We start from the raw sequence: 21,219 nt of genomic DNA on the forward strand, positions 1-21,219 counted from the left end.
TTAACGCTTGTCGCATAGCCACACCTACTAGCTACTGTACATACGCGTGATCATGTCTAACCTCGTGTTATAGTGCTGTGTAATCGTGCCATACATCCAGACATGCAATGCAGTGGTAGTAGTGTACGTGGTTACGTAAATCAGCCCGACTCGATGAGCTCCTGATGGGACTGCAGTTCAGACTTACTAGCTATATCGGTGTAGAATTTATTAGACTAGTGCCCTCCCTCGCGCCCTCCGGAGAAAAGGGTCTGGAGGACGAGACTAGGTGATGATTGTGGTGCTGTGCACGAAGCCACACCCAGTCTGCAGTATACATTGATGCATGTTTGCAGTGCACACATCACATCTATGACTATGGCATACATTCTTCGAAGTTTTAGCTACCGTACATGTTTCTGACTCCCTGTGTTTACAGGCTTCAGCCTTCTCACTGCAGGTCCCTAGTGCCAGTAGTGGGACTAGCATTTAATATAATAATGATAACACGTATACATCATGCTCGACATCATCATCATCATCAATATTATTTTATTTTGTTGCTGAAGAAGACATTAATCAGTTTTGTACAAATCTAAGAGTTAAAAACTAAACTTTACTATAAGATACAGCAGCTGGTGTAGCTACAGATAGCTAAGAGCTAGAATTATAAAATAAGATTACAAGGGAGCAACTAAAAATTGCAAGTAATTAATTGACAAAGGGGTAATTGGGGTGGAACTACACTTGTGCATGGCAAGGGCATACAACATGATAAGTACAGTTGTCGTAAAGATGGACCAGAAGATGTTGTTCAACTGGTTATTACCGATTTAAAGGTGGCAGTACATTCCATAAACGTGGTAGACAGTTAACATAAAAGTGGCAAGAGGAGCTGCATTTTGTATAATTAGCTTTGGAATGGGATGATGATTCTGTAGAACCATTGCTATTAAAATGGACTCACTTGGACATGTCAGAGTGTGAAGATGGATTCTTTATTTATTTATTTTTATTTAATTTAATTATAATGCTTTTTTGCATCAAAGGTCTGCAGGCAACCTGTGCCCACAGCCAGAAATATATAGGTATACATTAATTATGATTAACTACATTACAATTACTTAACTATGTACTTATTACTAATTTGTGGTTCAGTGTCATTAAAGAGGGAGAAAATTGGTGGAGATTGGTTGTCTTGAGCATCGGTGGCATGGACTTAAGAAATGAAATGAACAGGATTGATCAGAGTTGGAGTTAACTGTAAAATGGTCCCATAGATGTTTTGTGAGCTTTAGTTTGATGACATAAGGTGGTAAAGATAAGTTTATAGCAGGTAGATGATTCCAAAGTCTTACAATTCGATTGAAATAGAAATGATGATGAGTGGTGGATACTGTCCTAGGATGGCGTAGTTGCTTCCAGATCTAGTGTTGTTGGTGTTAAAAGAGATAAAATTTCTGATGTCAAAGTTGTCTGTTAAAATTGGTGTGTTCAAGGATTTGATCAGAAACATTAAATCATTCAGTTCATAGATGTACATTAACGGTAATAAATTTAACTGTTGTAGCCTTGATTTATAAGATGAGAGGTAGTCATTCAGTATGAATTTAGTAGCTCTATGCTGCACACATTCCAGGGTAGTTATATCTCTTATTAATTGAGGTCTCCATATTTGTAAGTTTACCTTGTACGTGTCTAATGATGTTGTTATAAACAATTCTTTTTAGAACTTTGGAGAGTATACACAGTAAGGAAATGGGTCGATAGTTGGATACAGATGACTTGTCCCCAGCTTTATAAATAGGGATCACGCAATGAGTACGCCATTCTTGTGGAATGGAGTTATTTTGCAAACTTGTGGAGAACAAGTGGCAGATAACTTGGAGCAGTGGTGCAGCACAGTATTTGAATATTTTGGGACTAACATTATCAGTTCCACTTGCTTTGCTTGAATCGAGGGATGTAAAGATATCAAAAACATCAGATTGAGACATTACAATGTTATGCAGTGAATCATCAGAGCTAGGTGTTGCGTCGAAGTCGTTTATTGGCTGGTCACTAGATGAGAATACAGAGTAGAAGTAATCGTTGAACAGCTGGGCTTTTTCAGAATCAGTTGATGCTTTCTTCTTGTTGTAGAACATCTGATTGGGATGACGGTTATGATCTTTGATACTAGAGATGTACTGAAATATTTTGCTTTTGTTGGTATGGGCATAGGTTAGTGCAAGATTGGATTCAAATTCTGATTTAGCTTCAGCAATCATTGATTGCAGTCCTTCTTGCAGGTTAGTTACTTTGAGCATTGTGTTGTTAGTAGGGTGCCTGTTGTGTTTCCTTTTCAGTGTATGTAAACATTATCTTATGGCAAATAGTGGAATTAAACCACTTAGGTTGATTTGTGTCTTTAATGGGGACCATTGAGATGAACAGGTCTGTAGAACTGTTGATAGCTGTTTTAATGTGTGACCAGATGAACTCATTGTTGTTCGATGATAGAGCTAAAGTAAAGTCATATTCATAAAGAAAGAAATGAATTAATGAAAAATAACAGGTTATTCAGAATGGAAGAAAATGCATTTTTTTTACTCATGCATACAGTTTAATAGCTCCGAGTCAAAAGTAAATGATATCAGTTTGCATTATAGCTGCTCTTTATCTTCAGCACCACACATGCTAGATTTAAACAAAATCACCTAAATGCATTTGTGAAATATAAGCCCCCAAAGCTTAATTTCTTTTTTTTGTAAGGGCTTTATCTTTTCACGCACTACACAAAAACGGGACTCAATTGCAGTGAAATTTGGTGTACACTAAGGACACATCGAGGTACCAAGCAAATGATTATTATCGTAGCGGGGCCAGTCTGGGGGTGCTAATATGCTAATGTGTACATAAAATAATTATGACAGTAATTTGTGTAGTGATTGTTTGAAACTGTCAATCATGTCTAATGGTAGTCCATTCCATTGGTACTGATTATTCTTGGGAAAAAAAGAATATCAATTGTATAGTTGTCTATTGATGTAGAATTTTGTCATGACTAGATCTCGTAGTGATGACAGTTGACAATGCACCATTGGTAAGTACCTGTTAGGTATTTCACTAATTTCAGTTAAGTTGTGAATACACTGTATAGCTAATAGCACATTTTCTACATAATTGGAGTGGAGGCCGTTCTATAGCGATGTTAGCATTTCAGTTATGCTGTCTTGCATGTTCCTCAGTTCTCCATGGCGATCCTAGCTGCTCTGTGTTGAATCATTTCTCAGTATAATTATGATGTTATTTAGGTGGTATGAGCCCAACATAATCCAGTACAGGTAAGATAGCTAACTTGAAGTGCACACGATTTGAAAAATTGATCAGCTTTGTTTACGTAAACAGTAAATAATTGTCCATATAACTCCTCAGAGAATGTTTATCAGATTCACACCGGACTTGGTACTAGTAACTGCATGGGTACCATTTTAGTATTTTGTTAAAATGATCTAATAATGAAATTAATATTCAGAGCACTGTTTGTTTATGCTGATGACCATTGTCCAATGCATTCTCCTAATGACCATCATTTAGCTTAAATACACTAAATACATGGGCTGAAATATGGAAAATGTTGACAAGTGTTACATTCTCAAGTTAACACCACCATGCATTTCTCTACCACATGTCAAACAAACCCCTCAATGGGACTCACAAGTTAACTATGTATGCAATAAGGTAACCAGACTAATCGAATTCTTACAGTGCAACTTACAAAATGGTCATCCCAGGAATAGAATATTTACGTTATCAAGACGTTATGTAACTTAGATTGTATAGCCAATTAAATGTGGAACAAGGGCTGAAAATTTCATGGCCATAGCATGATAGCATAAAAAGGTGTGATTAATCAAAGCTTGAAAAAGTAGGGTAATTTTGTGCGCCCACATGCCCTGCTTTTGCAGATCCAGTCACATATATAGCTATATGCATGACATTTTGTGAATTAGGTATACAGAAGTCACAGGTTTGAGCTACGGACAACTTTTTCAATGTTTGCACACGTTTGAGCAATACTCAGTGACTGTTCTATTAAGAGTATTTTGATCCCGTGATTTTTAGCTTTTTCCTTGTATCTGAGACTGTAGCTGTTCTATTAAACCACAAAAGGTTTGAGTTAACCTATACACAGACTGATTTTCACATCATTCCCATAAGTGTTAATATTACCTTGCATGAGGTGTGATAGCTATTGTGCTTGTATAGATAAGAAACTCAAAGCTAGTTCAATAGATGGATGGGATATTTAAATACAAAAAAAAGTGAATGAAATCCAAGCAAAAATAACTAAGCAAGCCTTCTGACAGTGCATGTAGCCTTCAAAATCTGCTTACAGTAGGTGAAGAAAATTTGTGAAATCAACATTGCAGCCGGTAGCCATGCAATCTTCAATTTTGCAACTTTTCTCATCCAGGCTGTTTAAGGCCACGCTTTTTTACAGCTTATAGATGGGTACTAATAAATATAGTCTGAAAAAGTATTTTATTTGAGTCTCTGTATGCATTCCATGAATGAAAGTTTTCTTGTAATAATTTGTGTTAAGCATTATTTGTTTATCAGCGTTGACAGACAGACGTTTATGATACCTAGCACATGCATGAAGATTATAAACTATGTCAAAAAGTTGTGCACTGCATATTATAGTGCGAGTGCTTAACTGTTACACTAGAGCTACAAAACTTTTGTGATCATTTTAACCCTGCAATTTTGTACTTTATAATATCTGCAGTTCTTGCATGAGTAGTGGTGTAAGTACATGTAGAGATTAAGCCTCATGCAGTATAGCATGCGTGTACATGGTATAGGCCATCTTTTCCAACAAACACAGAGCTTCAGTAACACTGCATCATTATGTGCCTACAGTAACTTTGGGATATATAGAAATTTGAAACACATAATATACATGGATGTCATTCTGTTGGACATCTATCTCCAAGGCTTAGTATTTTAAACTATTTTCACTGTGCATTGATTGGATGAGTGTACAGTACAGCCTAATAAGGAAAAAATCGTGACTGTTCTATTAGAGCTAGTGGTTGAGTGCTCTAATAGAGTAATCTGTGTGATGTGAGGGTACTAAAATCCTTTCACAAAAATATTGGTATACACATGGCCATCAAATATCAACCACAAGTAGTATATGCACCACTTGTAGACATAAATGTGACTGGGCCTTATGTTGGCACAGACTGTGACTGGAACCACACTGTAAAAGTGAATTTCACTACAAATTATCTGTAAATGCCATCTTCCACTAGGGACATAGTAGAGATGTTCACTACACAAAAATAGTCAGTATTGTTGCAGACATTAATATGGACCTTCACTAGTTTGCTATTACTGTGCATGTGGCTACACAACAGGTCATATCTCAGTACTGAAATACAGTATTTACAATTTTACAGCTAATAAAATTTTAGGCGAGGCAAACCTGACTTCTCTATTAGAGTTGAACATATAGATGACTGCTCCGTTACAATATCTCGATCTTCTGCAATTGTCAGTACTGCAGTTTCCTTACTTGCCCTAATGGTAGCTATGCCACTAGTATACTTGGGGAGAAACATCACTTTTCTTTAGACATTCAATACACTTATTAAACAATTATTATTGTCTGTACATTAATATACAATAAAATATTATATCACTATACAGAAGCCATTTCTTTCCAAGTCCACATCAGTAGTTTAATTTCCCAAAAAAGGTTCCGGTATTTTTAGGTGTCTTCCCTCTCAAGTTAGGAGACCTGTATGGATGATTGTTAATGCTATCTGTTTCACAATGAATAGTCATACATACTTTGGTGGCTGAAATGGTGTTCTACCACCATACAAGTTCGTTCTACTTCCTCTCGGGGAGTAGCAAGGCCCCAGGAAAGGACTTTCTGGAACTTGATTTGTAAAAGAAATAGTACAATGAACAAAACAGTATAACACTGAAATTTCTGTGCACATTACAAATTATATTATCAATTAGTGCAACTTTAATTAAAATATTATTGTGCAAAATGCATAGTATTATTTTCATGGCAGCCTTATGCTGCCAATGATATTTGCCTGTATGGCACATTACATGAGCTAGCACCTCAAGAGGTCATCACCATTGAAGCCCACAACATGAATTGGATACACCTAACCAAATAAAGTACATATCGAAAGTTGCCAAACACACCACATATCTCATCATAGTATATGCTGTACACTAGATGTGTGTGTCAAATACATACCTGGTTTAAATTCTGGTGTAGCTGGGGATTTGGGAGGACTTGATGTGGTACTACCAATTGGAGAGCCCGGTGATAACTGATTTGGATTATCAGATGCTGACATGTACTGCTTCCAATAATCCGGAGAAATATTCAGCATCTTCTCGATCACCTATTGTGCAACAAAATGCTAAAACAAAATTGCCACAAAATCTCATCCTAAACCTTGGGTTGCAGATTTGTTTCTTTCCAAATTGTTGCTGGATCAGGGTTGGGTGAAGAATGCCCAACGATGGTAGGCCCAAACACTTTAGATAGGCTTGGAATAGGCATCTTGTTTTCCTCACAGTGTGAAGCTACCCTATATACAGACACATTTACAGTGTAACATAATGTAGTGTCTACAGGCTATACAGGCAAGAGACACACCCAATTCTATGGACAAGGTAGTATGAAACTTAGCAAATAGCAATATTCAAACATGGCTATCATGCACAATAATGCTTTAATAAAATTCCTTATTAGAAGTTAGGACATTGTATGGAGGAGTGTGCTTGAGTACATCATCACATTACTGGCACCACAAAGCGAAACAATGGAAAGGAAGTTAAATGGCTTGACAGAAGAATGGTAGCACAGGCATAGCAGGATAGCCTTTTTAAATGTTAGCAATGTGAAATTACTCCAGTCAACTATTGGCAAGTTTATTCTTAATCAATGAAGTCCTCATTGTAGTAGTTTCCCTGCCTTCACATAAAGCAGTACAATAGTGGCTCACTCTGTGTAACTTTATTGCATGCAAGATGACAAAACCAATGGTAAACGTCATTAAGATAAGACGGCACGTTTTAATAAAATACGGAGTTCACGTTCCCCTTGTCCATATATATGACTTGATGTGCTCCCGATAAAGGTAAATTGATCAAGTCCATGTTATATTTCACCTTTGTAAATGCAATATGATAAATGCTAGTGTATCCTTGTTGGCGGGAGGCAGTTGAGCGATTGCTTCTAGTGTGGCTGCAAGTCCTTCCTCGGTATTAACTTCTGAAGAATCAAAACATATAATATTACCAAATAAAGTACTGTAGCATGTAGTTCTATACGTGCATGCTGGCTAAGTTATCAAACAATGTGCAGTGGAACTTCAGCAGCTGTCCAAAGCCCTGGGGACTACAGCAACAGATAATTGAAGTGTCAGTTAGCATTATTGAGATGGTGGGCAGATTTTTTACTATAACATGGTAATTTAATAATACAAAAAACTACTCTAATGAAATAACCATGAGGGCTCCTGGTTGCAGATAATGAGGTTCTGAGGTTCCACTGCACATTGTAGGGCTGTACCAATATGGAAATTTAGTTTCTCACAAACTTAATGATTCTCAAGAAGCTTATAATAGACAGTGTACTAATAGACAGTGTACTAATAGACAGTGTACTATAATAGACAGTGTACTATAAACAAAATATCTGTTTTCTTTTCCTTTCAAAACTTTACCAATACAAATGCCCAAAATATGGATACTCTATCAACAGCCCTAGCTATGTACATTACAACCATTTATGGACTTGCCCGCAGCAGCTGTGAATGGAGCATGAAGATGATAAGTTAACAATGGTTCTCTTAATCCTCTTAAGAAGTCCTTTAGTGCTCCACAAATAACATTAACATCATCAACTTTTTCTAGATGTGGGTTTCCTTTACACCTCAGAATTTTCTCTTTCAATTCTTTGATGTGCTTATCAGAGCTACACAGAAAGTCACACATAAACATTAAAAAACAAAATGCAGTGATGATAAATATATTTCACAGTCAAATGACTTGGATTGAATATTCACTGGCCAATTGCAAAATAAATATTCAGGCAAAAAATTGTAAATGTACACGTAAAAATGTCATTATGGCATTTCTGTTCGCATATATGCTTTAGAAAATAAAACAAGTGTTTCTTCCTTGATTGTAAGGTAGCAATAACACATGCAAAATAAACAGTAAATGTTTGGCATGTGATTATACAAGTAGTGAATCACATTTTCAATTAACGTGTGGTTGGATACACTCACCCAGGTATTCTGTAGATCCCAACATTGCGAAGTCCCCTCTTTTCTATTTCTTGAACACAGTAGGTAACGAATGGTGGAACTCTAGGTATGGCATTAGGGCAGTACATTGCCAGCTCTCCTTCCTACAACACAACAAAATAACAATCGATATATTATTTGCACTTTCTACATGGAGTATAGCTGCCTTGGATACTGTACTGTATATCCTCATACAGGGGAGATGACATACAACTACATACTCCACATGCTTAGCTACTCTGTAATGCAAGGAGGTGTCAACCAAGCACATATAGGTAATTGTTACGCAGTTTGTATAGCTGATTATATTTCGTGAGATTCGCTGCATGTAACACTGGCATTTCTCTTTTACTACACAATATTTCAGCAGTTAGTAGCTATTATATACAACTAATTAGAAAATAAGTTCCATATCCGGTAGAACGTGACCACTGAGTTAGCTTTTTCTTTTGCTGCGTGTGGTTAGTAGCTCACAATATGATGCCTGGCAACCCAAACACAGCTAGCCGCCAAACAACGGAAGAACAGTCTGCGGAATGTAAGAAACTTGTTTCGGATAAATTGGGCGATGAGGCGACGCAGTTTCTACTGATCCAGAAGTTGAAGGAGAGTGGCCATGTGGAGAAGAACATCGAATTCAAGGAGTCCTGCGATGGAGGAAATCCGCTCTTAAACAGCACTCCACCTGGTGGTGATGTGTTGCTGACCTTTCCTCTTCAGTATCCCTTTGCTCCTTTTCCCGCCTTGCCGTTTTGGGGACCAGTTCTCTCATCGCCCTGGGTTGCAGGTACAAACAACCCCAGCCCTCCACTGGTTCCGTATAGACGTCGGGCCAGCCTGTGGAGGTTGGAGATAACAAGGAAGATGATGTCATTGATTTACTCGGTGAATCTGAAGCCCTGGAATTTGTTCAGTTTGACCCCTCAGTTCAGGATGAGAATGCATGGGAAGCAGGTGAAACCATCAACGCCTTTCTAGAGAAGCACTTTCTACAGCCTGAACTGAGGACTGAGATGCCACTAAGATAGATTTTCCAAAACCTGCCTGTCCAGCTTTATGTGTTCCCAAACTGGATGAGGAAATTAAAGACCAGATCAAGAAAGCAGAGAAGAATCCACATTTTGGAGCAGAAAAATCCCTGTTTAAGCTCCAAGAGCAGATCTTGGAGATGGCAGGTCCTTTAACTTGTTTATGGGCAGACATTCACAATTGGAAAGCTACAGTGAAGCAAGAAGATGTATTACTACTGCTTCAAAGAGTCTTGGTCCTTCTTGGGGGTGCCTCACACTCCATCACTCAGGAGCTCTGGAGAATAGCTTGCGGGAGGGTAAATCCTGCCAACATGCTACCTGAGCAAAGTGAAGAGGAGGTTTTCTGGAAAGGGTGAGAAGGCAAAAGAACTGGGGAAAGTTACTGGAAGCAAATGAGGTGGAGGCCCTCCCCAGAAATGTAAATTCCAGGACAAGGACCCCAACGATCTGCACCGTTATTTGGAGAAGGGTACCCCTGCAAGATTCGGCAGCAGGAATCCAGTGAGCCCCAAGCTGTATCACCAGCAGACAAGGAAGTTCCAGAAGAAAGGGTCAGGAGGACAAACAACTAGTAATAATGAAACATTTGACTCTCTCTCTCTCTCTCACACACACACACACACAACGCACACAATTTTGACCAATCATTTCTCATCCGCATATTTCTGGTACCCAAGAAAGACGGCTCATCCAGACCAGTAGTCAACCTGAGGCCACTGAATCAGTTCATGGAGAGAATACATTTCAAAATGACCTGTTGAAGAACAACGATTGGATGGCCTCCATAGACCTGAAAGATGCATGCATACTGTACCTTTCAGTAGCAATCCGGGAGGGTCACCAGAAATACCTCCGCTTCCCATAACGGGACAAGGTGTACGAGTTTCAGTGTCTTCTCTTTGGCCTGTCCAGTGCACCCTGTGTCTTCACCAAGCTGCTGAAACCAGTGTTGACGCATCTACGCTATCAAGGAATACGACTGATAATGTACCTGGACAATGTGTTAGTGATGGCACAGTCCAAGACAGAGCTAGAGAAACAACTAGGCCAGATCACTTCTCTCCTGGAGATACTAGGATTTGTAGTCAACTAAGAGGAGTCCCAGTTACAGCCAACCCAGAAATCCAGTACCTAGGATTCCTAGTGAACTCTCAAGAAATGAAGATCCTGCTGACAGGAGAAAGGATAACACAGGTTGTAGGAGCATGCAGGAGAGCACGCCAGGAAGGATACCTCTCAATACGGGAATTGGCCCAGCTAATAGGGAGGCTGAGACAGCAACATGCCTCAATGTTGGGTGGAGAGCAGTCTGCGATGGTATCCAAGAACAAGAGGAACCTTCACATCCTCCTAAGAATGAACAACAGAACTACTGTGTTCTACGTGAACCGCATGGGGGGGCACTCACTCCCCACTGATGAGCAAGCTGGAAATTCAGCTCTAGCAGAGGTGCCTGGAAAAGAATCTCTCTCTATCAGCAGTACATCTTCCAGGGGCATTCAACTGTATGGCAGACGAGGAGTCCAGGACGATTCAGTCCTCAGCAGAGTGGCACCTAGATTGAAAATATTTTGCTAGATAGTGAAAGCCTTGGGGGGAATGCAATGTGGATCTGTTTGCTACATGACTGAACACCCAACTGGAGCAATTTGTCAGTTGGAGACCAGACCTGAACGCAGTAGGGACGGATGCATTCAAATTGCTTGGGACAGGTACTCAGGGTATGCATTCCCACCATTCTGCTTGATTGGCAGAAGGTCAGAGAGGAGAGGACACCTCTGGTGTTGATAACCCCAGTGTGGAGGTCCCAGCCGTGGCATCCAGCATTGCTGGAGCTACTAGTGGATTATCCCCGGATATTACCAAGCAGTCCAATGCTGTTGACAGACCCATTTGGTCACCCTCACCCACTGATGGCAGCAATGGATTATCCCCGGATATTACCAAGCAGTCCAATGCTGTTGACAGACCCATTTGGTCACCCTCACCCACTGATGGTAGCAATGGATTATCCCCGGATATTACCAAGCAGTCCAATGCTGTTGACAGACCCGTTTGGTCACCCTCACCCACTGATGGCAGCAATGGATTATCCCTGGATATTACCAAGCAGTCCAATGCTGTTGACAAATCCATTTGGTCACCCTCACCCACTGATGGTAGTAGGCCAGCTACAGCTAGCTGCCTGGAAGTTATCAGGCTGAGACAGCAAGCAGCAGGAATTTCAGGAGAAGCTTCACAGCTCCTGGCAGCCGGGTGGAACAAGGGAACAAATACCACATATCAAAACGCATGAAAACGATGGGATAGCTGGCATTCTAAACAACAAGTTGATCCCGTTTCATGCCCTGTCTAGCCCTTCCTTGAGTTCTCAACCAGCCTCTTCAAGGAAGGGATGCAATATAGATCAATCAACACAATTCAGTCAGCCATTTCTATGACCCATGAACATGTGGAAGGAATCCCTGTGGGTAAGCATCCATTAGTCTCACAGCTACTCAAGGGAATATACAACCAGTGCCCACCACAATGAGATACCCATCTACCCGGGTGTGGACATTGTTGTTAGATACCTGCAGTCATTGGGTGACAATAATTTGTTGCCACTGAAAGTGCTGAGCCAGAAGCTATTCCTACTGATGGCATTGGTAGAGGCCAGCAGGATCTCGGAACTCTAGGTTTTGGATTTAAGATACTGGACATTCCGACCTGAAGGGGTCGTATTCAATATATGTACTCTTGGCAAGAAGAGGACCTCCTAAGCAAGTGATGTTTGGAGCCTTTCTGGATGATGGCCGTTTATGTGTTGTGAAGTGTCTAAGACAATACGAGGGAACTACATAACAGTTCAGGCCCAAAGACCATAACGGTTGCCAGCCATTGTTCCTATCTTATGTCAGGCCACATGGTCCAGTTACCTTTCAAAGACTGGTTGAAAGAAATCCTAGGGAAAGATGGAGTAGACAACTCAGTTTTCAAGGCCCACTCATGATCAGTCAGAGGAGCTTCAAGTACAGCAGCTGGAGTGCTTATTGAGGACAGTCTCTGCACTGCTGACTGGAGTACAGATTCTACATTCTGGAGGTTCTATTATTGACCAACTCAGAAGAGCGTCTGTACTCAGGCTGTACTATAGACTAGATCTCAATACTTTGTGTCATTATTCATTGGCCATCAGTTTGGCTTCTGTTTGGCCTTAGTGCCATTTGTATTATTATTATTACAGGTTTTGCAATTGAATTTGTGGCCTTTGCGATTGAATTCGCCCGTTTGCAATTGAATTCGTCGGTATTGCAATTGAATTTGTCCCGTTTACAATTGAATTCGTCGGTTTTGCAATAGAATTCGTCGCGTTTGCATTACAATTCGTCATAAACAAAACGGCTCCAAGAAACCAATCCATTCATTAAGAGATGAACTATTTATGCCTTGGAGAGTTACACTTGAGACACTAGAAGGTAATTGAAGCTGGTAGTACGCGAAGCTGATAGCTGTCTGACAAGTTAATTAGCTTGCGAGTGACTACACCCATCACGAATGGTGTAGTAGAGTTTGGAATGTTGCTGGAGAGGCTGTAGAGGAAGAATCATTGCCTTATAAAGAGTTATTTACTACTGTTGTACTTGAACAAGTTCTTGTAGCAGCTGCTACATCATGTTTTCGTGTTTGCTCCAGCTGCCACTCTTGTTACGGACGAATTTAACTGCAAAAGACGAATTTAACTGCAAAACCGACGAATTCAATTGCAAAACCGACGAATTCAATTGCAAACGGGACGAATTCAATTGCAAAAGCGACGAACTCAATTGCAAACGGGACGAATTCAATTGCAAAGTCGCCAAATTCAATTGCAACTGTATGATAATCAGGAAATATTGCCGCTATTATTAGGATGAATGGTTAAGGTATATGGGAGCGCAATCTTGTCCAAAACTTGTATCTTGTAGTTGGATTGTGCATGTACATGTGTTCGTAATATTTGCTACTTAGATTTGTATTCTTTTAACTCTACCAATGTTACATGCAGCGAATCTCACAAAATATAATTGATTTGATGAGGGCCCATGGCCTGAAGTTAAATCAAGATTATACGAGTGAGATGAGCAAATGTACATGTAACACTGGCCCACCCTATGAATACTCCATTTAACCTCCCTGTGTTCATTTGCCTTGTAGGGCTCACTACTCAGCTGACAACAAAATTCATAAACTGACTCAGTGGTCACGTTCTACCGGATATGGAACTTATTTTCTAATTAGTTGTATAAGAGCTACTGACTGCTGTAATATTGTGTAGTGAAAGAGAAATACCAGAGTTACATTTGCTCATCTCACTCATTTAATCTTGATTTACTGTAACTTCAGGCCCCGTATACGGGCCCTCGTCAAATCATCAATTTATGTGTATACTGTACAGTACATGGTGTTAATTTGACTATGTTCTTTAACTGAGCAACAACAGCCACACTTCATCTTTTTAAAAAATCAAAATGCCCATACAGGTGTACATATGTACATTACACACACGCACACACATACTACAGCAGCTACGCACCAACATAGTAGTACATACTGTACAAACTCACATGCTTTGACTTCTTGGTTGGAGTAGTTACTATAGGAACGCAGGATTGTGGTGCTTTCTCTGAGCATTCTGGATGCATGCCTGCTTTGCAGTCTATAAGTTAAGTGTACACGTACTTTCATAACAATGGTAACATTATAACATAGATCATACCTCTACATTTCATTACTTGCTTTCCAAACTTGATCTTCTTGTTACACTACACACATACAGCAAAAAGCACATGCAGTAAATGCAAGTACAATAATACAGGCAGAGTGGCAATGTACAATATGATGTACTACCATCACACATAGGAATTACAGCAAGTACAGTAGATCCTCAGCTATCTGAACACCTTTGTAATTTAATAGTTCTTAGAGTACAAAAATGTTTAGATAAATTTATGAGTGGCCCATTGCATAAATAAAGACCACTTATTTACAGAGCTACTACTCTCCAATAGAACATACACCTGTACATTACACTCCACAGAATGCACACTAGCAGGAAAATACTCCAAGTCTCTAATTAACACTTGGAAAATAGAAGGCGTACGCACAATAATAAAGTGGCAATCGACTAAGACAGAAAAACACAAGTTCTCATCGTTTGGTTTTTTTGTCATATAGAACCATTGGCTTTATCATGATGGAAGATATTATAAATTAACATCACTAAACAACTTAACTTACCAAATGACAACTCTCCGGCTTGATTACTGTCTTGGTAACAAACAGATGTGGCTAAGCAACAACAAGAAAATTATAAAAGATTGACACCAACATCTATTCCCTCTTAACAATGTGACAAATCACTATATGGAAGGAATGGTGGGTTATATTCAAGGGAGATAATTTTTGTAATATTCATCCTGTTTGTGAAAATTTTGCTTGTGGCTAATTATTCACTATTATACCAGTGTCTGGTGACTTTTTTTTACTCCTCACTGTCCTCAGGTTATAGTGAGACAAATGAAAATAACAAACTATACAGTACACAATTATCATCTTGTACTGTAACTGTAGCAGTCACAGGATGCAATAGGTGTACTCAACCCTTATTAAACCAGAATAATCCAGAAAACTGGATTTAAACTTAATAAATATGCATGCCTTGCACAAGCAAAGCATCCATCCTATGGCTACGCAATTTACATTATTCTACTTGTGATGTAACAAGGATTAAAATGATACCTAGGGCTTTATCCTAACACTAAATGGTGAGACTAAAACTAGCCTTGAAAATAACTTTTCGGTAAGGAAACAAGCAAACCCTTTACATACCATTATTAAATGGGCGATAATTTGATGGTGGTTGCTCCTATCACCTTGCAACAACTTCCATTTGATTTGCCGTTTAATTTTCTATCAGGCCATACATGACTCACGTGAGTAAACTCACAATCGAAATTAAACATGTGGTAAGAATTTTGAAACATGGAGACACGACTAGTCGCTTCATAACAAGTAGGCCACTGACTGTAGTTAGTGTTAATTTAATCTTCTCCAGTGAACAGACTTTTAATTGATGCATATTTCTAGGCTCTAAGAATTAAGTTACCCCACGTAGTGTCGATCACCATGCGTGTCCATATTGTGTAAACACGCAATCCCCAAAAGTTCTCTGTGGGTTTAAGGGTTAATAGAGACTTGTACAAATACTTACTTTTTGGTTTGCATAGCTAACAATTTTAGGGATATTTGGGCTAGTGACTGGAGTTGGCTGTGCTGAAGTACTAGGAGAACTTGGCTGGTTAATAGTGCTCAGTTTCTGCTGTAGTTCGCTCAGCACAGGATACATGTTGGCGGTAGCTTTGTACATTTGTGGTGATGCACTCAACTGTCGTATATTTTGAGTCAGTGGTGGAATATTCTCCCGATCATTAGATACCACGTCAGATTTTGGTGGTGCAGTAGCTATAGAAAAAGGCATCAGTAAAGTATATATATATATGAAATAATCACTACAATAAAAGTCAAGATTATGGGTGACGTAGACAACAGCCTGGGACATACACATACTGTACTATAGCTACTACAAACAAAGTTGTGTTATATTGGTGTTACTAATCAGCAAACAGGAACACCATAATTTTTAACAAGTCAGGACAATGACCATAGCCTTTTTGAACAAGTTAGGACAATGACCTTAGCCAATCTTTTTTGCCATAATTTATGTGCTAAGGAACCATACAATTATAGATTCTAGGCCTGGCATAACCATGTGTTCGTAGTAGATCCAGGGTTTGGAAAGGGGTGGGGTGTGGCACACACAAAGGTAATAAGTATACAAAGGAGAGGGAACATAAATTATCATATAGAATGGCATACAAAGGACCATTTGTATTTCATTTGCAAAACAAATCTTATCGGGCTAAGCGTTCCTATGGGATGCATGAAATTCGCATACTGAGCAATAACTTTGAAGGATTCATAATACATGCAGTGACTGTTCTATTAGAATAACTGACTGAGTGCTCTATTGGAATATTTCAATGTATGGTAGGCTACATTATTTGTGCATTGACTATAAGTCCTTCTCAAACAATGCACTGTTTGACTGCATAACTCTTCGTGTTGGTTAGCACTTACCAAAAAAAAAAAAAAAAGATACATGCTAGTACAGTAGCTACAAATCCTAGTGATCCCAGTAGTCACCAGTTAAATCATATTAATTAAGACAGCATACCTACAATGCATGTACTTACGTAACACTTTAGTTTCCTTAACAGGTGACTGTGATGCTGACTTTGGTGGTACTGCCCTCTCCTTAGATTTATGCTTGGGCTCAACCGGACTAGCAGATTTAGCCTTTCTATCTTGACAATTTACTTTTTTAACTGTTGCCTTGGTTGTTACTTCCAGTACATGGTCATGCTAAATGAGCTAAAAGTAAATATTGCTTCATTACAACTTTAACATACCATCTTTTTCTTCTTTGGTGACACAGTCAAAACAACCTCATCTTCCTATATAAATTATGTTATTGTACCATGTGACACCTATAGACCATGTGATCCAACTCACTTCATCAATTATTCCCTCCACACTTGCAGTCCTTCTCTACACAGAAGACAACAACAATTCAACAACATTTAATGCATAAGCAAAAGTTACTTACTCTTTTCCATTTCTTGCCATTTCGTAAAAATGATGAATCCTGCAATAGATGAATGCAGTGGATTACTTTCAACGATTAAATTTAAACATACTGTATCACCATCTACTGGATCGATACTAACATCTGACGGTGACAACATTACACTAGAATCTGGAGACACTCCACTATAATATAATATAATATAATATAGAAACAATACACAAGCCACACGAAGCTGTACCTTTGACTGGCTGTTGGTTTTCCTCTCTGAAAAAATGCTAACCGGCTCTTTTCCTCATCGTTTAATCTGCTCATGTGCCTGTCAGAACACAACAACTCTTTGATCATAAAAAACTGGCTCTCCTATACACAAACACAAATGACAGACTCAGAATTTAAGTGCCGTATACTCACATATTGTTTAACTATGTCCTCTGCTTCCAGTCGTCGCTTCATTTGAAAGTCGAATGAGCTTCTAGCTTGCTTCAATCTTAAACTGAGTGACTCATTCTCGGACTACATATGCATGATCACGGTCCACAAACACACAACATTTTATAAGGTCTACTTACCCTTAGTCGCTGACAGTCTCCCTGAAAGAGTTAGCAACATATACAAAAGATTAGCTCTAATAACTCAACTAACCAGTTGGTCACGGGCTGCTCCCTCTAGCCATTCCAAATAACGAATGAACGCTGTAAAGAGAACCACAAAATTATTCGCAACGGTAGATCGAAAAACGTGGCAAACCTTTCTCTTCATCTTCAGCGTATAACACTTCGTTAGCCACATTGATGTCGTTGAGAAGCGTCCTATAGTCCATGATCACAGTTTCAAAGCGTCAACACGAGTTTTCAATCATGAGGCGCCGGCAAATATCATTCAAACGTTTAAAAAATAACCAATCAGATTGTTCCATTTTTTATAATTTAGTATCCGATAGTAAACGGAATGTCTTTTGCTCAGTCTGTTAGCATTGGCAGTGAAGTCTCCTGTACGACGAGGTTAGGAAAAACTGTGGAGGGGAAAATCATAGCTCTCGACGAAGACCACCACGTTATTGTTGTCCGTATCCTTGATGTATATTCTAATTAACGCGCACATAATTAATACTTTGGACATCTTTTGTCGTGTATGTTGTACTTAACACTTACCTCAGAATCTCGAACTTCGTCTGGTGGTACAAGCAAGAGTGACCTTCACATTGTGAATCTTACTAATGTGTCCAATCTAAAGATCTTGAAACTTGGAGAAGGACAACCAACTGACACGCCACCCCTGAACATCCAAAAAATTGAGAAGCGGTTTCAGGAAAATGTTAGCGCCAAAAGAGCAGAAGTGTCAAGAATTGGTGTAAACGTTACCCCTATAGCACAGCAATTGTTTGATGATCTATATAAAAAGTAACTTGTGTCTGGCATGCAAGTTTACGTGTGTTGTTATCACTATAGTTTGACCACTGGTTAAAATCCCTCACCATGCCTGACTGTGGCTTAGCAGCAAGACGCTGTGCCCATTAACTTGGTATATACTTGTATTGACATGTGTTCTCCTTGCATGCAAATATTATTTACATTATGGTGAGATGCTTTCATGTGTTGTTTAAGTAAAGATTCTTTTCTGGCTTTAAGGTTACTTCTACATGTGACATGCATACACCTGTACAGTGGACCCTCTGAATAAAGGACAGTACATTTAACCTCTTCATAAAAAAGAAACAGTTTCTGAGACCCGTAAAGATGTCTGCCTATCTCTAAAAGGGACAACCTCCTTGTAACAGTAAAATTTCATCAAAATTAGTTGGTCCATTATATAGAGGTTCCACTGTACTTGTGTATTCATAGATATTGCTTGATAGCTGTACCGCATCACCTTGCAAAGCACTGGTGGGTGACCATATTCCTGCCATTAGATTCCTGTGTTTAATTCCTTTAAGTATTTCCCTTGTCATAATTCTTAGCATGTATTGTAAAGCATTAGTTTATGTGTTGAATTTGTGTTTTATAGATTACCCAATCAACAATGCTGCTGGAATAATGATGTCATAATTGCGTTAGGAGATGTTAGAATAATTCCCCCTTATGATTCTAATTGTTGCACTGGAGGCAATCAAAAATCACTTGAAATCGTCAGAAAATACGTTAGTATTAAATTATGTACTGTGTCCATGTAACGTGTACTGTTGGAATGCTGTAAAGTGGTTATATTTTCTTTTTCGGCATCAATGCAATCTGATTGATTACCAATAGATTACCATATTTACTATAAATTACAGTAACAGGCTTTGCAACATTTAGCAGTGAAAGGGTTTTAATAACTCTTGATGGAAGTAAAATTATGTAACAGTGGAACCCATTAATCAGGACACTCAAAAATGAGGACACCTGTATAATCTGGACACTTGGTCCCTAGAACCCCTTAGCGTGTAATCTAGCCTGGGCACCAGATAACCAGTGTATTTTTGGTCGGTCCCAAGGTGTCCTTAACCCATTGACGGCCAAATTCTCTGAGAACCCTGTCCAAATTTCCGAATCGTGTCACAGTACTAACCGTCCAGTACACAGAACTACTTAGTGACCATATATCTAAATACTTGCTATAAACTAAGGAGGTCAACTGTGTTGTTTTGTTTACATAATAGTAACCGCAACGACGTTATCAAACAACGAAGTCTAAACTTCAGTAAAAACCAGCCCGAACAAACAACAGAATCCCAACTAGCTATTAATAAGGTGTATTACACTATAAAAAAACTATTCTATACTGTTTACTTGCAGTACAATCCATTCCACAGCTGGTTTCTTCGTGATTTGTCCCATTTCTGCTGTTGCGCATGTGTATCTGCACTCGTGTCTACCATGCCACGTCTGGGATACAGCAGCCGACTGTCTGTCTCCATCGATGTATAATACTTTCTTTGTTATCAGCTACTAGTTTTTAATTTGAAGAACAATTTAATTCACCTATTACAACAGATTATACTTCGCTTTTTTCCAGTTGAGTCCTTGTGGATATACCAATTCCATCCTGGCGTCTCTGTTTCAGTACTAGCGCATCTTGCTATTAAACACGTTTTACAAGTTATAGCAAGGCCAAAGTTTATTCTACAAGTGAGTTAAGATGCGTGCCGCCATATGGCGGCAGTGGCCGTTAATGGGTTAATACACAGGTTTCACTGTACATGTATTATACACCGTACGTGTATTTCATCAGTCTTTTTTGGCCACCTTTGATATCACTTTTGTACCAACAATCTTTGCCACACCCTTTCGTGACATTTTGTCACAGCTGTAGATGTACTTTACTGTACTTGTATGTTTACATATTACTAACAATGTATATACATGCATGTCTCTCTTTGTATAGGTACAGAGATTTCACAATGAACACAAAGATACAACTAGTGATAGTTAATCATTTTGTATTTCTATATCAAGTTTATATCATTCTGTAGTCATCTTTGCACAGTGGGGTCTAGTTTGGACCAAGAGTGAGCTTTGATTATCCAAACTTTTTGATTATCTGAATATGTCTTGGTCCCAAGGGGGTCAGATAATTGAGGGAGCACTGTATGAACTATAGCTTCATTATTTACCTGACTCCAAAGAAGGCCTGGCCATGTGAAACTGATATGTGGGTAATACTGTATCATTAAACTGGTGCTTTTGTACTTGGACATGGTGTCTAGTCTGTCCATCCATTCATATTACACCTGTTTATACCAGATCTAGAGTTTATTTTGAACTGATCGACTTGTAAGCAAAGTGTCTTTCAGAAGAGCCCTAACACATTGAATACCGATTATGGGATTAAATCTTTTGTACTCGGATTGATTAGCTCTGGGTGTATGCAGTTCTACCATGAGTAGTGATTTATCTTCAATAGTCACAGTAGAATGTCATTTCTGCACGTGGCACAATACACTGGCACTGCCACCTAGTTTGTGACCAGATGTTAGGGTGAAGTGGTACATTAAATGTTACTATGGTGTTAATAGGTATACGTGTGCAGTAGCTTCTTCCTTAATGAATTCTATAAATTAAGAACGAGAACTCCATGATGAAATTTTGGTCCCATCGTGTTGGGCCATATCACTGAAAGAGGAAAACTGCATTGCTATAAAATATATCTTGGTCCTTATGGGGAGGTGTTATGTGTACACATAGTGCACAAGCTATACTTTATTCACAGTTGCACCACACTAACC

At 39.0% G+C, this 21,219-nt stretch overlaps 2 protein-coding genes across 2 annotated transcripts; one reads left to right on the forward strand and one right to left on the reverse strand.

Moving 5' to 3' along the window:
* Positions 1 to 5,577: 5,577 nt before the first annotated feature.
* Positions 5,578 to 18,046, reverse strand: LOC136249447 (rac GTPase-activating protein 1-like). The gene is made up of 21 exons (XM_066041456.1): positions 17,763 to 18,046; positions 17,658 to 17,707; positions 17,585 to 17,605; positions 17,427 to 17,528; positions 17,254 to 17,375; positions 17,125 to 17,197; positions 17,034 to 17,072; positions 16,940 to 16,975; positions 16,837 to 16,881; positions 16,621 to 16,789; positions 15,579 to 15,829; positions 14,606 to 14,656; positions 14,085 to 14,130; positions 13,933 to 14,024; positions 8,298 to 8,419; positions 7,806 to 7,981; positions 7,174 to 7,276; positions 6,455 to 6,590; positions 6,251 to 6,401; positions 5,824 to 5,914; positions 5,578 to 5,770 (listed from the first exon to the last, which is right to left on the reverse strand). Exons 1-21 carry the CDS (start codon positions 17,833 to 17,835, stop codon positions 5,704 to 5,706), a joined length of 2,016 nt encoding a protein of 671 aa, XP_065897528.1. The 5' UTR covers positions 17,836 to 18,046; the 3' UTR covers positions 5,578 to 5,703.
* On the forward strand, positions 17,918 to 20,469 carry LOC136249448 (protein LSM12 homolog A-like). The gene is made up of 4 exons (XM_066041457.1): positions 17,918 to 18,081; positions 18,172 to 18,415; positions 19,020 to 19,152; positions 20,379 to 20,469. Exons 1-4 carry the CDS (start codon positions 17,964 to 17,966, stop codon positions 20,424 to 20,426), a joined length of 543 nt encoding a protein of 180 aa, XP_065897529.1. The 5' UTR covers positions 17,918 to 17,963; the 3' UTR covers positions 20,427 to 20,469.
* Positions 20,470 to 21,219: the final 750 nt, after the last annotated feature.

Source organism: Dysidea avara, chromosome 3 (genome assembly GCF_963678975.1).
Source record: "Dysidea avara chromosome 3, odDysAvar1.4, whole genome shotgun sequence".
NCBI classification, from domain to species: domain Eukaryota; kingdom Metazoa; phylum Porifera; class Demospongiae; order Dictyoceratida; family Dysideidae; genus Dysidea; species Dysidea avara.